Raw genomic sequence first — 18,442 nt, 5'->3', positions numbered from 1 at the left:
TTATAAATCACCTTTTCCATGAGCTCTACTCTGATTACTGTGTATAATAATGTAATCTGTCACTGCCTCCAGCCACTGACTTCCACATTTTAATCTAATTTTTTTCCTCAGCATCCTTTAACATAGTATGTGTTTTTAAAATTTTTTACATATATTAATTTAAAAAAATCTTCCATTAAAATATAAACTCCTTAGAGTTAGGAATCTTTGTCTCTTCTTGTTTACTTATATATCCCAAGCTTATAGTGTAATTCACGTTAAAAGGGCTTAAGACTTTTGTTGCGTACATTTTCTGTGATTTTTCTATGAGAGATTTTTCCTGTATTGTTGACTTTTTTTGAAATTTTTATTTTTACAATCATATTTTATATTTTCAAGATTTTTTTTTTTGTTTTCTGCTCATTTTTATATAGACTTCTTCTATAAGCTTCTTTTATGGACCTAGCAAATTGTGTATCTGTGAGGATTTACAGTTTTTTTGAGCTTTTATTTTTTCTGGTGTCTCTTTTTTTGTATGTTTTTGTTTTGTTTATGGTTTGTTTGTCTTAGTCTCATTTTTACTGGGGGATCTCCTCATTTAACTGGTGGTCTTGGGTACTCTGGACATACTTAGGAAGCAGGCAGTAAAAGCTAAATGGAAAATGGGTAGATAGGTGGGTGTTTAGACTCATCATTTCATGGACTTCATTACAGAGTAATTGGACAGCAAAACCATGTTTTCTCTGAGGAACTCCAAATTTCAGTATGCTTTCTGAGATCATACTGTCTCCAGAGACGATTTTCCAGTCTCCTGCTGGAAAGTAAATAGATTGGGTTGAGGTGTGGTGTATAGATAATACTACTGGAGATGTGAGAATTGGGTATTGGAAGACGGCTAGAGGATTTCTTCAGTTAGTATGTAAACTTTTACTCTGGAATTTCTGATCCTGTGCTTTATTTCAACCTTGTCTATGCCTGATACCCCAAAGTTCAGTTTCTGTAGTTCACTTTTTGTTGTTCAGCTTCTCCTTAAAATAAACCTCTAGGGGCGCCTGGGTGGCGCAGTCGGTTAAGCGTCCGACTTCAGCCAGGTCACGATCTCGCGGTCCATGAGTTCGAGCCCCACGTCGGGCTCTGGGCTGATGGCTCGGAGCCTGGAGCCTGTTTCCGATTCTGTGTCTCCCTCTCTCTCTGCCCCTCCCCCGTTCATGCTCTGTCTCTCTCTGTCCCAAAAAAATAAATAAAAAACGTTGAAAAAAAAAATTAAAAATAAACCTCTAGTCTTTGGTAGCATTGAGAATATTAGACACCTACCTATATGGTAGGGACCCAGAGTCTAACCTGTTTCCCATTTAGATTTTTAAGCTCTTTCTGTTTTAACACTGTTCCTCTTCTGTGTTTTCTGTGATACCTGGTACCTCTGATTCTAGAGATCTTTGGGATGATAGTTGGATGATAAATTAGCTTTCTTCTTCTTTTTTTTTTAAGCTTCCTTCTTATTGGTAGCTACCTCTCCAGGCATTGAGGTGCCACCTTTCCCTCCTCATTTATAATCGTGTCCCCTATATATTACGGGCAGGATTACCGATGTCCACTGCACTCCTCAGAGATAGAATTTGTATTTCTCTTTCTTCTTTTCCTTGTTCTGAGAAGACAGTGAATCAGAAATAATTTTATTTTGTGTCCTTTAAAAATATGTAGTACTTCACTGTTTTTTAAGTCAGTACAAAGATATGGATTAGCTATGCTGAATTTTTTAACTCAAAAATTTATATTTGCTTTAAAAATAATTTACACATTTCTCTGTTCAAGGAAGAGAAGGTGGTTGGCAAGGGTGAAGGCATGATTGTTCAGGAAGGATCCAGTTGTGCAGATTTGTTTTACTAACTTACAAACACATCTATTTTGTAAAGAAACTATTTCTTGTTCCAGGGCCCTAGGGTCATCCTTACAGGAGACGGCCCAGCAGAGAACATTGATAAGTATTTTTAGAAGGTTATAGTTTATGTCCTGGCAGTCTTTAAAATCAAGGTAAAGAGAAAATTCATCTAAAATACTAGAGCATGAGGGGCATCTGGGTGGCTCAGTTGGTTAAGCGTTTGACTTCGGCTTAGGTCATGATCTCACGGTCCATGAGTTTGAGCTCCGTGTCTTGGGCTCTGTGCTGACAACTGGAGCCTGGAGCCTGCTTCGGACTTTGTGTCTCCATCTCTCTCTGTCTTTCCCCTGCTCGCTCTCTCTCTCTCTCTCTCTCTCTCTCAAAAAATAAGTAAACATTTAAAAAAAATTTTTTTTGAATAAAAATAAAATACTAAGCATGAAAATGCTATCATTACTCTTTTTTTTTGTAGCATATCTAAATTTAGCATACAGCCCTTTTCTGAGATAGAAGGGATACTTTATGTTGCTGATAAAACAAAACAAAACAAAACAAAACAAACTTCAAGGACGCCTGGGTGGCTCAGTTGGTTAAGTGTCTGACTCTTGATTTCAGCTCGGGTCATGATCTCACGGTTCATGAGTTTGAGCCCTGCGTCGGGGCTCCGCCGTGACAGCCTGGAGCCTGCTTAGGATTCTGTCTCCCTCTCTCTGCCCACCCCTGTGTGTGGTTTATGTGTGTGTGTACATGCATGCTCTCTCTTTCTCCCTCAAAAATAAACAAACATTAAAAAAAAAAACTTTAAGGAATATAGAATCAATACTGATCATGGCAATAAAAAGAGCCAACCAACATCTCAGTCTCGGTGCTTACTATATGCCAGCACTATTCTAAGATGCTATGTGCATTCTTATAATTTAACAGGACTGTGTTATTCCTGTTTTATAAATGAAGAAAATGGGTTTCAGAGATGTTAAGTAATTTGCCCATGGTCACACAGCTAATGAATCTAGGTCTGTCTGACCTAAGAAAGGAAAGATCATAAATTTATCTAATTCAGCCTTTGTTTCACAGAATTGGAAACTGAGTCTCAGAGATGAAGTGATGTGCTCATTGCACAGCTAATTAGTTGTAATATTAATGCTAGAGGGCTTAAGTCTCTGGTGTGTGTGTGTGTGTGTGTGTGTGTGTGTGTGTGTGTGTGTGTGTTTAATTGAAGATTCAGGGTTTCATTACATTAAGAAGTAGAGTTTAGTAGTGACTTCCATTTAAAAACCTTTCAGATTTCTTTTTGTATTTTCTACACCTTTAATCCTCAACTGTTATTAGGTTTATTTCCAATAATGTACATATGATGAGTAGGTTGAGATTCATTTATGTTGTATCATATTCCATGATTATTATATTAGACACTTTTAACATTTTTACTTCCCTCTGTTTTGATATGCCTTTTTTGGGTGTGTATGTGTATGATTTAAACATAGAGCATCTCAAATATGTATTTCATTACCCTAAAAAGCTTTAAATTACCACATATCTTATTTAAGATTAATTGGAAATAATTATATGTTCATATATCTGATCATAATTTTAAAATAATAGAATGTGTTAATTTCGCTGGTACTTTTGTATTATTAAATTTTTGTTTTAAAATGAGTTTCTGCATTTGCCTAAGGAAACTTGGTCTTAGAGAAAATTGTTAAATATTGGCTCTTTTCTTTTCTTCCAGGTTTCACCTTGCTTAAATGTCTTGTCACGATTATTGTTTAGCAGTGACCCAGATGTATTAGCAGATGTGTGCTGGGCCCTTTCTTATCTCTCTGATGGACCCAATGATAAAATTCAAGCAGTCATTGATTCTGGAGTCTGTCGAAGATTGGTGGAACTTTTGATGTAACTATAATTTATGATAAATAATTGTATGATTGTGTATTAAGTCTAGCAGTTAGAGTAATGGCCTTGTAAATATCTCAAGAGTCACCATCTTCAGGAAGGATTAAAAAGCCATCAACCCCACTTTTCAGAACAGCTATAATGCTGAAAAGCTATAATGCTTAAATTTGCATCTCATATCCTCTAGTTGGAACTAATCATTTCATTAATATATTTCATTAATTTTAATCTCTTAATGAGTGGGAGGGATTTAATTCAGCAGGTATATATGGAATTCCTATTGCCTCTAGTGTTGTACAAGATATTGTTAATGAAGTATAGAACACAGTACTTGTTCTTACAGAACCTGTAATCTAGTTAATTGTTCATTACAATAGCTAACTTATGTAAAAGTCCATGTAATGAAAACATTTAGTATTTCACTTGTGTTAGTATTTCTCTTGCTGGGCTGTTATTGCTACCTTCTTTAAAAAGAATATATTTTCTATAAAAGAAGTTAAAAACTTGTAAGACAACTTGTTTTAAAAAGATAGTTTCTTGGAGTGGCTGGGTGGCTCAATTGGTTGAGCATCTGACTCTTGATTTCAGCTCCGATCATTATCCCAGGGTCGTGGGATCAAGCCCTTTGTTGGGCACTGTGCTGAGTTTGGAGCCTGCTTAGGATTCTTTCTCTCTCTTCCTCTGCCCCTCCCCTGCTTCCTCTCTTGCTCTAAAAAAAATATATATATATACATATATATGCATATATATATATATGTATATATATATATACACATATATGTATATATATGTATATATATACACACACACACACATATATATATGTTTTATATATATATATAATTTTCAAGATGGTTTCTGTATCCTTTTTTTAAAAAAAGATTTACTATATTCCTTCCTTTTGTCAAAAAAACAAACAAGGCAGACAGTACAAAGAAGAGAGGTCTGATAAGGGGTTGTGGCTCCAGTCTGAGGACAACATCTAATGGGGGTATCAGGGCTCAAGCTTGAGGGTGGCACCCATTAGACCAGAAGAGCAGGCAGGCTGGAACAAGGTTTGGAGCCAACAAATGATGGATAACAGCCTAGCCAGATCAGAAGATTGGTTATGTGTGGGGAGATTATGATAAAAGAAGCCAGTTTCTTATTCTAAGAGAATGGAAATACAAATATGGAAGGGAGGAAAGCCAGAATAATCTTGTGGTATTAGATTAGAACTGGAGATTTGAATGTGAACTCATGGCTTTTAACATAAAGAGATGTAGAAATAAATGTGTGTGTGTGTGTGTGTGTGTGTGTGTGTGTGTGTGTGTGTGTGTGTGTGTTTATCCTCTTAAAGAGCCTGGGAGTAGAGATACATCTATATTAAAAAGCTGAACACACAAAATCTTGGTTTTTACTAGTCTTCATTAACAAGAACCAAACTAACGTATTGAATAAAATAGGAGTCCATGAGTCCATACTAAAATAAGTAGGTAGATCAATAGATAAAGTAGAAAAGACATACAGTTGAAATAATGGTATTAGAAAATCATCATTGGCAACAATATGAATAATAATTCAAACAATACACATCAAGAAATGGTGAAAGTAGTGGTAAAAGTGGGATAAGGAATGGGATTTTACATAGTATAAAAGTATATCCTTTCCAAAATATTAATTATAAAGGGAAAAACAGTAATGTTAAAGAGGAGAAATCTGACAAACATCATGCTAATTGACTGGAGTTCTGCACCACTATTGTAGAAAAAACAGGTGTCAGATGCTATACTATGTAATGAAAAGACTATAGCATTTGTGATGTCCCAGCTAAAAGTAGGTGATCTGTGTCTTAATCATGAGGATACATTGGAGGAAAAACAGATAACTGGCTTATGATCATCAAAAATGTCAAGATCATAAAGAAAAAAATAGGAACTTTTTTGTATTGAAAGAGACTAGAGACATGACAGCTGGGTGTAATACATAATCCTGGATTAGATTCTTTATTACAAAGGTGTTACTGGGGTAACTAGTGGAACTTGAATGGGATTTCTGGGTAAAGAGTATACAGGTATTTTTGTACTATTTTTGCATTTTTTGGGTAAATTTTAACTCTCATATATCATGTAAGTTGGTATTTTTATTATTTTTAGGCACAATGATTATAAAGTTGTTTCACCTGCATTAAGAGCAGTTGGTAATATTGTGACTGGTGATGATATTCAAACACAGGTGAGTTCAGACTTTAATATAAATTGTTAACATAATGGATTTTAAGAAATTTACCTAGTTTCATACTACTTGGTTACATATTAATCAAGACTTTAGCATTGCCACAACTATATAGACATCTACAATGTAATGGTAATAAGCATATTCTTGGTAATAAGTGATTAACCTCAAATACCTCTGTGTGAAAGCACTATCCTAGATATATATATATTGATGTAAAGAAGTATAAGATAGAAGGTAGGCTCTTGAGGGATTTATGATAAAATTGAGGAGAAAATACATATTAAAACAAAGTAAATTGCCCAAGTTTAGTATATGTTTGACGAGAGCTGATTGGTCAGTAAATGCGATAAAAAATTTTAAGAAGAGATCACTGTGCTGAGAAATCTTTGTAGATTCCATAACGGAGTTGTAATTAAACTGTATTTTAAAGATGGAGAAGAATTTGAGTAAACCAGAAGAGATTTATATGACCATAGGTACAGAAGTAGATGTATGAGTTGTGTTTAAGAGACAATAAGGTTGACTGGAAGAGGAACTATCAGGGAGAGAGTGATTGATTATAAACAGGTTAGAAGGGGATTGGTTAGAAATGGGAGGGCCTTTTTTAGTAGATTGAAGATCTAGATTATGAGAATGGAAGGAAACATTTCCCGGATTAGTAACTACATGTGTCTGTGTCTGTCTGTCTTTTGGAGAATGGTGACATACCAAAAAAAAGGTGTGATGTCAAGATTACATCTGGGGCAGTCTTTTTTGAAGATAGGAACTTAAACTCTGTAACACATTCAGTTCTCCTTTGCCACCATTAAATAAATTTTATTCTAATTTACATATTGTCTTTCAGTTTTAATTTATTCAAGTCCTATTTAGGTACTTACACATTAGTTATTAAATAGGTAATTCTTAGTAATTGATAGTTTCTAATTTGAAATAGCTCTTTAAATGAGAATACCCTTTTAAACATACACTCTTCAGCAGAATTTTCATATACTGCTTCATGCATTTTTCACCAAGTAAATTTAATGCAAATGATTGTGGGTATTTTGAAAATAGGAACATAATTATGGCATGGAATTAATGTAAAGAGACAAAGCAGAACATACTATTTTATAAAAGAAAAGTGGAATAAACATTTTAATGAAAAAAAATTACCTTATTGTAGACATTGAGGTTTTTTACATTTATAGAATCAGGTACTTTCGACCTGTTTGATTTTTTTTTTTCCATCATCTCATTTGGTAAAACTAGGGGTCGGATACTGGCCAGTCATTAAATCTCTCTTCAAATTGTTGTATCAGTTGAACTCTTGAGTGTATTCCTAAACTTGAAGGGCACACCTCTGAATGTACTGCTAATTCGCATTTTGGTGGTTTGACAAGGGCACTTTCTGCACCTGCATTAGACCAGATTTGGCAAAGAGGGAGGGTAGAAGATAGCAAAAACCTAAGTTTTACTTTGAAAGGAATCCCTTTTTTCCCAATTTAGTTTTCCAGAGTGGTTTTTATATTTCTAAATTAAATCATTAGTATATTTTTGTGTGGATTTTTTTCATTTGTTTTGTTTTTTGTTATTGTTTTTGTCATAAAACTTTGTTTCCATTTCTGATTTTTGTTTTAGGTAATTTTGAATTGCTCTGCATTACCGTGTCTCTTACACTTGTTGAGTAGCCCAAAGGAATCAATCAGAAAAGAAGCCTGCTGGACTGTTTCTAATATCACTGCTGGAAATAGAGCTCAGATTCAGGTAAATACCTTTCAGATCTAAGAAAACAGCAAGATTTCATAAGTCAGTGTGAACAAAAGTCAGCATTTTACCAGTGATTTTTTTTTTTTTAGTGAGTTACTTAAAAAGATCTTGAAAAGTATTTTAAAGAACATAGCCTTTTCTCCTCTAAAATAATAACATTAATTTGTAGGAGTCTAGTGAGGAATTGTGTGTGTGTGTGTGTGTGTGTGTGCGTGCGTGTATAAAATTGCCCACAGTGCTGGCACATATGGCTACTCTTTAAAAAGGATGGATTTATATTAGTTTTAAATAGGTAGTGATCTTCCTTTCTAAGCTTTTAAGTAGTGATTTATTAGGATCTTACCAAGCTTCTTGAGTCAAAAATTATCCATTTTGATAAATTATCCACCTTGTACTTCTCATATTTAAAATTAATATTCTGTTAATATATTCTCCAATCATGAAAGTTTGTTGAAAGATTAGAAAGATTATCAGAGGTATTTCCAAAAAGCCTGACATTTTAAAACCAACGAGTCTCTCCACTTACTAATATGTTTAAAACAGTATTTGCATTGATTATGCTGTATCATTTTTCCTCCTCAGGCTGTTATAGATGCAAATATTTTTCCTGTTTTGATTGAGATTCTTCAGAAAGCAGAGTTTCGCACCAGAAAAGAAGCAGCTTGGGCTATAACTAATGCAACATCAGGAGGCACTCCAGAACAAGTAAGGTATGATAAAAATTTTTTTGATATTTTTTAAAATGTCAATAGAACTAAATGAAGTACTAAATACATTTTATTTGTTGATGAAACTAAAACATTATTTCTAAATCAGTTAGTAAGCATTTTAATGTGAAATGAAAGCATTTGTTACATTAGGTATATTCATTCACAGGTTTTTTTTTTCATTAAAGGATAATTAACACCATTCTCTTTGACAGACTGTATTTAAAAAATCAGAGATTAAAAATCTGAAAAAGAACAGTCTATATTAATTTGCAAATTTTTTTAGACCATTAAAGTCACATACATGTAACTTTATTATATAGAAATGGCTAATGAATTTGAGCATCCCTTATCTAAAATACATTGAAATAGACATTTGTTTGTATAGTAATGTTCTCCTGACTGGTTATTAGCCTTATCTATGGATGGTATCTTTTATTTTTCATTACTAGTATTCTTTCTTTCTTTTTTATGATAACTTTTTGAATCTAAGCCATTTATTGTTTATTTACTTGTTTATTTTACTAACAACATAAATAGGTACTCTGGGCTTTGAAGTCAGGATGCTTTCAAATCCTGTTCCCTCAGTAAAAGTTGCATGACCTTGACAAAGTCATTTTACCTGTTTAATCCACAGTTTCTTAATTTTTTTTAATTTAATTATTCATTTTGAGAGAGACAGCAAGCAGGGGACAGGCAAAGAGAGAGAGAGAGAGAGAGGATCCCAAGTAGGCTCTGCACTGTCAGCTTGGAGCCCAACATGGATGGGGCTGAATCCCACGAACTGTGAGATCATGACCTAAGCCAAAACCAAGAGTCAGACACTTAACTGACTGAGCCACCTAAGCACCCCAGTTTCTTCATTTTTTAAATGAATTTGATTAACAGATAGTACTTATGGTAGTATCTTGATAATTAAATGTAATTCATACATTTAAATGCTTAACATGGTGCTTAAACATTAAATTCTCTACTAAGATTAGCTGCTGTTAATCATTATTATGTGTAATCATCACAGCTTTTACGATCAGAATTCTTGAGTTTCTTTTTATCTTGTGCATTTACCCTCTTTTCCCCCATAGCAAGGTTCTACTTTGCACTTGTCTAAAAGCCTAACTTCCTACAGAATCTTCTTGTTCTATGGATTTGTCTGGAAACTCAGGACTTTTTAGGTTTCTTGAAGTGCCTATTTAGGAAGTATTTTCTAATTAGTATTTGATTTATTTCTTAATTTATAAAAGAAGTCAGGCTACTAGCTACTTTACAAATCACTGAGAAGGTTTTGTCTATCATTGCCTACACTTGTACTATATCTTGCTGTCTTAGATTTATATTTCTACATGTTGATAACATCTCTCCTTTTTATTTTCCATTCTACTTGTTTCATTACATTTCCATTTCATTATGTTATGAATATAAGCAGTAATAAAACAAGATCTTTCCTTTGTTCTAGCTTGCATTTTTTATATACTAATATTATTTTTATGTGCTTTGGGTACTAAAGTTTCTTTGTTCACCTATAAATAGTTGTGTTTTTTCAGTTTATATTCATTATTATGTCGTCCATATGTAATTAGATTTATTAGTGTGAATCAAGTGTCCAAACCAAGGTGATTATTTTTCTAACCATTTTCACCATTTCATTAATTCTACATATATCGGAAGAGATCTTAGATTAATTTCAGCATGCATACCACTAATATTTATTGAATATCTGATATTGCCAGTTGTTGTGCTACATCATTTCAGTTACTGAGTGTCAGGAGTATATCAGATACTTTCATGTATTTTATGTCCTTTAACTTCATACCTCTATGAGATATTCATTCAACAAATATATTGATCAATTTTAGTATAGTATATGGCAAGTGAGTGCTCTAGTGAAGGTATATACATTTTTTGAAAAAAGAGAGTGAGGGTGCCTGGGTGGCTCACTCGGTTAAGTGGCCGACTTCGGCTCAGGTCATGATCTCACGGTCCGTGAGTTCGAGCCCAGCGTTGGGCTCTGTGCTGACAGCTCAGAGCCTGGAGCCTGTTTCAGATTCTGTGTCTCCCTCTCTCTGACCCTCCCCTGTTCATGCTCTGTCTCTCTCTGTCTCAAAAATAAATAAAACGTTAAAAAAAAATAAAAAAATAAAAAAAAAAAGAGTGGAAACTAACTTTATTGAATTCTTAACTGTATTTTTACAGCAACACTCTGAGCTTGGTACTGTTATTATCCCCATTTAAAGATGGGGAAACTGAGGCACAGAGCAGTCACTCAAAGTCACATAACTAATAAGGAGTGGATTTGGCCCTTGAAGTCATGCATTCTGGCTTCTGCACATGCTTTTTTCCTTTATGCTTAGTGGACGTTTTGCCAAGTGAATAAATCAGTTACTTTATTTTATAGAGAATGGAAAAGAGCTAATAAAAACTAGAAAAGGACAAAGTATTAAAAAATGAGTGGAATAACTTTTGTGAATATTACGTTAAAATTATTCACAACAGAGCCTGTTTTGCTCCTAGAAGCCTTCTGTGCTTCTGAAACACAGGAGATACCTTAGAACATCAGCTACAATTGTTTTTGTGGGAAATTTGATTTAAATGTCCCTTTTCCCTCTCCATTTCTGCATACTCCCATGCGACCCTGATATGTGTACATAGGCTCACCTTTAAAAAAAGAAAAAAAAGCACCTTGAAGCCACTATTCTTAGTATTCATATTGCCATGCAAAAACAGACCCAAGTACCAACTTGCTTATGTGTATCTTTTTGTAATATTTGTAATATCATTTATGGCTAATTATGTTAAATGAGAGTAGGAGAGTAAAAAGAAGTTTCGGGTTCCTATGTAGATGAATATTTAAATGTTTTCATGTTTGAGTTTATATATGAGTACTTTTCTTAATTGTTTATGTAACATTTCACTAAAGAATATTTTCCTATCGTTGTTGTAAATATTTAAGTCTTTTTAAAATTTTTTTCCTCTACTTTTTTTTTTTTTTTTAATTACTCTGAAGGTATTTGGTAGCCTTAGGTTGCATTAAACCCCTTTGTGACCTATTGACTGTTATGGATTCTAAAATAGTCCAAGTGGCTTTAAATGGACTTGAAAATATTCTACGTCTTGGAGAACAAGAATCTAAGCAAAATGGAATAGGCATTAATCCATACTGTGCTCTCATTGAAGAAGCATATGGTAAGCAGTCAGTTCAAAATTTATCATTATAGTCAATTCTTTTTGTTTTTAATTGCTGTTTAACATTATGTTGGTTTTAGGTATACAAGATAATGATTCAATATTTGTGTATGCTACAAAATGATTACCATAGTAAGTCTAGTTACCAACCATTATTGTACATAGGTATAAAGATTTTTTCTTGTGATGAGCACTTTTAAGATTTACTCTCTTAGCAACTTAATAAATATGTAATAAAATATTCTTAACTGTATAGTTCCCATACTGTACACTATATTCCCATGACTTATTTATAACTGGAAGTTTGTACCTTTTGACCTCCTTCATACCTATTTTGCCAACTTCTTCACGGGCAACCACCAGTTTGTTCTCTGCCTCTAGGAGCTTGGCATTTGTTTTTGTATTTTTGGATTTGACATATAAGTGAGATCACATGGTATTCGTCTTTCTTTGTGTGACTTATTTTATTTAGCATAATGCCCTTAAGGTCCATCCGTGTCGCACATGGCAAGATTTCATTCTTTTTATGGCTGAATAATATTTTATTATATGCATGTATACCACAATTTTTTAATTCCTCTTCCATCAGTAAATACTTAGGTTGTTTATATATCTGGGCCACTGTAAATAGTGCTGCAGTGAACATGGGGGTGTGGGTATCTTTTCTAGTTAGTGTTTTTGTTTTCTTTGGATAAATACCCAGAAAAGGAATTGCTAAATTATATGGTGGGTTTTTTTTGGTTTTTTTTTTTTTTGAGTAGCTTAATTTTTTGAAAACCCTCTACACAGTTTACCATAGTGGCTGCATCAGCTTACATTCCTACCAGCAATGCACCAGGGTCCTGTTCTCCACATCAGTGCTTGTTATTTCTAGTCTTTGAGAACTGATTCTAACAGATGTGAGCTGATATTTCATTGCAGTTTTTATTTATGTTTCCTTGATGATTAGTGAGGTTGAGTACCTTTTCAACCTGTTGGATATCTGTGTTCTTTGGAAAAACATCTATTCAGATCCTCTGCCTATTTTTTAACCAGATGGTTTGTTTTTGGTGTTGAGTTTTATGAGTTATTTATATATTTTGGGTATTAACTCCTTAAAGTATATGATTTTTAAATATTTTCTCCTATTCTGTAGGTTGTCTTTTCATTTTGTTGATGGCTTCTTTTGCTGTACGCAAGGAACAGTAACCTTGCGTTTTAGTTTGATGTAACTTCACGTGTTTATTTTGACTTTTGTTGCCATTGCTTTTGGTGTTAAATCCAAAAATTGCCAAGACCGATATCAAAGAGTTTATCAGCTGTGTTTTCTTTTGGGAGTTTTAGAATTTCAGATCTTACATTCAAGTAATCCATTCAGGGTTTGTTTTAGTGTGTGGTATAAGATAGTGGCCCAGTTTCATTCTTTTGTATGTAGCTTTCCAGTTTTCCCAGCACCATTTTATTTATGTTTATTTATTTTTGAGAGAGAGAGAGGGAGAGAAAGAGTACAGGGGAGGGCAGAGGAAGGAGACACAGAATCTGAAACAGGCTCCAAGCTGTCAGCACAAAGCCTGATATGGGGCTTGAACCCACAAACTGTGAGATCATGACCTAGCCGAAGTTGGTCACTTAACCCACTGAGCCACCCAGGCGACCCCCCAACACTGTTTTTTTGAAGAGATTATTATTTCCCATTGTATGTTACATTCTTTGCTCCTTTGTTGTAATCTGATTGATGTTATATGTGGGTTTCTTACTGGGCTCTCTATTATGTTCCATTGATGTGTTTTTATGCAACTAAGTTTTGATTATTATAGCTTTGTCATATAGTTTGAAATCCAGGAGTATAATGCCTCCAGCTTTGTTGTTTTTAAGATTGCATCTGGCTATTTGGGGTTTTATGTGGTTCAGTACAAATTTTAGGATTGTTTGTTCTGTTTCTGTGAAAAGTACCATTGGAATTTTGATATGGATGATATTGAATCTGTAGATTGCTTTGGATAGTGTGGACATTTTAACAGTACTAATTCTTCCAACCCATGAGCACAGAATATCTTTCCATTGATTTGTGTCGTCTTCAGTTTCTTTCATTATAGTTTTCAGTGCACAGGTCTTTTACCTCCTTGGTTAAATGTATTCCTAGGAATTTTATTCATTTTGATGCACTTGTAAATGGGATTATTTTTTAAATTTCACTTTCTAATAGTTTGTTATTAGTTTATAGACATGTAGTAGATTTTTGCACTGTTTTTGTATCCTCCTACTTTACTGAATTCATTGATTAGTTTTAACTATTTTTTTGGTGGAGTCTTTAGGATTTTCTATTATAAAACCATGTCATCTGCAAATGATGATAGTTTTACTTCTTCCTTTTTGAATTAGATGCCTTTAATTTCTTTTCATTGCATAATTGCTCTGGCTAGTACTTCCAATACTATCCTGTAATAATACAATTGAAGAGGTTCATCTGTAATCAAATGAAAAAGATTTTCAGTATCACTGAGACTTGTGTGTAGATTGTTTTTCTTGGAAGCAATGAAATGAAGTGCTGTAGATTCTGCTTATCTTGTAAAAATAGACATTTTCAGTTTCACTTATAGGTTGTACTTTTGGTAAATTATATAATAGATGCACTGGATTTGCAAATAGTATTCATTCCATATTGGTATCTTCTGGTTCATTCTCTGAGATAATGTGTGTGTGTTAGTTTGCTCACCTTTTGGTGTGTTTTTGTTTTGATGCTTTCCATTTTTGTGCCTTTTATTTAGCATAATTACTTTGGAAAGGACCTGTGGATTTACATAATCTAAAACTGTCATTTTAAAATTGAGACACTAAATTACAAAGGAACCAAACTATTTGGGCAAAATCACACAGCTAGCAGAGTGAAGACTGTGATGTTTTTACCCCCAGGCCTGTGCTGCTTCCTCATACCGCACTGCCTCATGCTCTCATTCTTAAAGTTTAAAGCATAAATGGTGTTAGCTATCAGTATATGCAAAAATTAGATAAAAATAACAGCCCCATTGCTAGTGAACTGACAGATGCTGTGGATTCATTATTTCGGTTCAAATTTATGTTGAAACCTGTGTAACAATTTTCTGTATATATGTATATAATAGGTCTGGATAAAATTGAATTTCTGCAAAGCCATGAAAATCAGGAAATTTACCAAAAGGCTTTTGATCTGATTGAACATTACTTTGGTGTAGAAGAAGATGATCCCAGCATTGTACCTCAGGTGGATGAAAATCAACAACAGTTCGTGTTTCAGCAGCAGGAAGCACCAATGGAAGGGTTTCAACTTTAACTTGGTGGGGGAAAAATTAATGGCTAAAAAGGGTAGTTTCAGATATCTCTTCTTTGTTACAGTGTCAGTAGGAATGTTTGGTGTGTTTTTACTTAGAACAGAAAAGAAAAAGTTGATGCACTTTTAAAAAGCAAAACAAAAGTTTCCATTCGGATGCAGTCTTTTGTTATAGTTTTGTTTTTATTTTGGTGTACCTGTATTTGTGTTTCTGTTGTTTTATCTATTTTTTGTATCTACTTGTGAACAATTAAATACATATAAAATTATTTAATAACTTAAGCTTGAAAAGGAGAACTTTGGTAAAGTATTACATAATGGTTCTGAATTTTTTCTAGCATCTTGGAAACTGCGCATTAGCAGTTTTGCATTAGCAGAATTGCATTCTGGCAGTAAGTCTGACATGCCCAATCTATTAAATCTACCTCTATCTTGAAGCAAAAACAAAAAAGCTTCAGAAGCATGAAATAGTGTAAAAGCTAAATTAGAATGTGAAAATATCTGTTACCTTAAATTATAAATCACTGTGCTGTAGGTTATACTTTGCAAAAAAAAAAAAAAAAGTTACAACAGAAAACCTGTAAAATTTATTTATAAAACATAGAAGTATTGTACTGATAATCAATTAAAATGTGGCAATTGTGAAGAGAAAAGCTGTTCTTCATGTTGAACACATTAAAATGATTACACAACATTTAAATATTTGTTTTTAACATACAAATGCTATTAATATTATTATATTTTGTATTTTGACCAAATATGCTACCATTTTTGAAATAGTGTTTTATTATTTTTACACTCTTCATTTTAAAAAGCATCATGATAGAGATGCCATCATGAATCTAAAGTAGTGCTGCATAGCAAAAATAATACTGTAATTCTTTCTCTGATATTTCAGAGCAGTAATTGAAGAGTTTCACTTTTTGTGTAATAATAAACTTGGGTACTTGAATGGCAAAATTATCCTGAAGAAATCACCTTGTTATGTGTTAAATTTTATTATATGCACTTAATGTTTGGACACTAAAGGGTGACACTAGTGAAAATTGCTAAGGATTCTTTAATATAGTTGAAATCTGTATTGGGGATTTTTTTTTCATAATACAGAGAGGGTCATACCGCTGCTTGTTGTAAATCAGTGTATTAGATTACATTTGTAGCAGATCGGTCAGTATAATGTATCTGTTTTACCTATTAACAGCAAAAACCTCTTCAAACTGTGAAGCTTTTAAAAAAAAAAGCTTCAATAGGAAAATTCTATTTATTTATAGATACATATGTATATGGTGTCTGTGTGTTGTTCTCACAGTGCTGTACTTGTTAGAGCTTTCTAAGCAGATATGGTACTGTTGAACTGCAGTCTTTTCATTTATGGTTATATGCAGGCTATTTACATTTCCAATTATATACCTAAAATACTTATTTAAAAATTAGTATACAACTGTCTTAAGATGGGAACTAAAGCATTTTTGATATGATCCATAGTCTATTCTGTAAAGAAAGATTTCATTTATGATAGCGTTTATAATGTTTCTGCTGGAAATCAGAGGCATGTTACAAGAAGAAAATGTATATAGGAGTACTTTTAAAACTTAGTATGACACTTTGTAAATTATGTATCATGAAACCGTGCTTTTGGCAAGACACTTAAAACCTACAGATATAAAATACAGGTTTAAATGGTGTCCATAATGCTGACTGTATCTGCCAAACCTCTTTTATATATTGTTAAGTAGAGGATTGTATCTGTGCCCTTTTTATTGTGGTGGAAGTTATAAAGTTGAGTAAAAAAAGGTTTTTGTTGTTGTTGTTGTGTTATGTGTATTCAAAAGAACAGGGTAGTATATCAAAGATTACCAAATTGATGGTGAATTTATGAGGTAAACTCTTCTCTGTGGTACAGATGGTTCTAAGTATCAGGTGACAGGGTATTCCACTCTTTGTAGTCAACCGAACTTAATAATGCAGTATAATTCATAAACTAACCAGCTGTGCCTGCTTTTATTTTGAGGACCCTGTAGTCATATTAATAAGTATCAGAGTCAAGTCTTTCAAACAAAGTAGTTCTTATGAAAGGAAAAATAATATATGTGTGTGTACACACCCTCACACATAAAATGATCTTTGAGGGGGCAATTTTTAAATTTTGCCAGTAAAACCTTATATCTCTAAATACAGAATATGACCATATTATAAGCATCTAAATATAAGCTAATATTTAGATCTGTTACTTGGATAATTAATTTGATTAGATTTGAATGCAAGGAGTAGTATCTAATAGCTGGGACCAGCTATTGACATGGTGATGACTTTATTGAACCAAGACTAGCAAATACTTTGTTATTAGAATTTTTTAATATATGTCAACTCCTTTCAAATATAATTTTTAAAATGCTTCAAAATATATTTTCATTATTCTTCACTGACCTTTATGGAAAAAAAAATTGACTTTCTTTCCTAATAAGACTTCTTATATTTCAATCCAAGAGAAACTGTGCCAAAAAAAAAAAAAAAAAATTAAAACATGTTATAAAGGGGAATGCATACAACATTAATGCAAAAAAAAAAAAAACAAGAAAATACTTGAAAGAGCCTTTTACATTGATTTAATTAAATTCATTGTTTCATTTTGTCTGAATTTGAATTTTTACTAGTTAATCTATGCAATTATGCTTACTTGTTTTATATTTGTAAGTATTTGACTCACTAGCCTGGTGTTTTTAAACAAGTTTTATTTTGAAACGTGTTCCTAGAACTTAATTTTTAATGTCATTTTGTTCACTTACTGGTAGCACCAGAACAAAAAGCTGAAAAAACAAAAACAAAAAAATCTGCTGGCACAGAAATAATATCATTTGGTAACTGTAAAACTTACTTGCAAGATAAAGGTTGATTTGTCGAATAAAAGACTAGAAGAAACATTACCTTTGCCTTCATATTTTTTCCTAAGGTAACTACTACAAAGTCTAGTGAATTTTTGTTGCTGTTCTGAATTCAGCAATCTCCTGGCTGCTTGTGAAACTGAAATCAAAGTAATTGTTAACCTTTACTCTTTTAGTTCATAGCATTACTGTTTTATGAAATGTGACATATTAGGAGACAATGTGCTAGGGCTCTAAAAGGATAATGTGTCTTTAAATTCTGACTGGGGTGTGGGATGAAGGGAGGATATTCTTGTCTAACTAAATAAACCAACATTTGAGCAGTATGCAATATTATGAAATGTTACCGCACTATATTAAAAATAATAAAATACTATTTTACAATTGCAGTTATATAAATGTGTCTATTTTATTTGTTCTTACTGATGCTATTGTATTCTTATTGGAGCAAAAACAGATGCTCCAATGATTATAATTGATTATAATTCCATGATTATAATTCCATCTACTTTATAAAAACCATTAAGAATGTTGTTTGTAACCTATCTGATAAAGCAGTGTGTTGCCTTTATTTTAGAACTTACGTATTCTGCTATACATCAGATCTGTCTTTGTATTTCAAGCTTTGGCAGTTTCACGTGTTTTGAGATTATTTTTTTCCTTTTCTGTTATT

At 32.9% G+C, this 18,442-nt stretch overlaps 1 protein-coding gene across 2 annotated transcripts in view; it reads left to right on the top strand.

Moving 5' to 3' along the window:
• KPNA5 (karyopherin subunit alpha 5) overlaps nt 1-17,811 on the top strand; it is a 43,054-nt gene extending 25,243 nt beyond the window's left edge. For both annotated transcript variants that reach the window (XM_019418173.2, XM_053904543.1), the window contains exons 9-14: nt 3,588-3,751; nt 5,887-5,965; nt 7,586-7,711; nt 8,297-8,424; nt 11,423-11,601; nt 14,703-17,811. In XM_019418173.2, the coding sequence (XP_019273718.1) occupies nt 3,588-3,751; nt 5,887-5,965; nt 7,586-7,711; nt 8,297-8,424; nt 11,423-11,601; nt 14,703-14,890 (864 nt within the window). In that variant the 3' untranslated portion in view covers nt 14,891-17,811. The remainder of the gene's footprint in view (nt 1-3,587; nt 3,752-5,886; nt 5,966-7,585; nt 7,712-8,296; nt 8,425-11,422; nt 11,602-14,702) is intronic.
• Nucleotides 17,812-18,442: the final 631 nt, after the last annotated feature.

This window comes from Panthera pardus, unplaced genomic scaffold (assembly GCF_024362965.1).
Source record: "Panthera pardus isolate Hobbes unplaced genomic scaffold, ASM2436296v1 HiC_scaffold_17, whole genome shotgun sequence".
NCBI classification, from domain to species: domain Eukaryota; kingdom Metazoa; phylum Chordata; class Mammalia; order Carnivora; family Felidae; genus Panthera; species Panthera pardus.
Note: the sequence above shows the minus strand (reverse complement) of the source record. Positions and strands in the feature narration are given on the sequence as shown.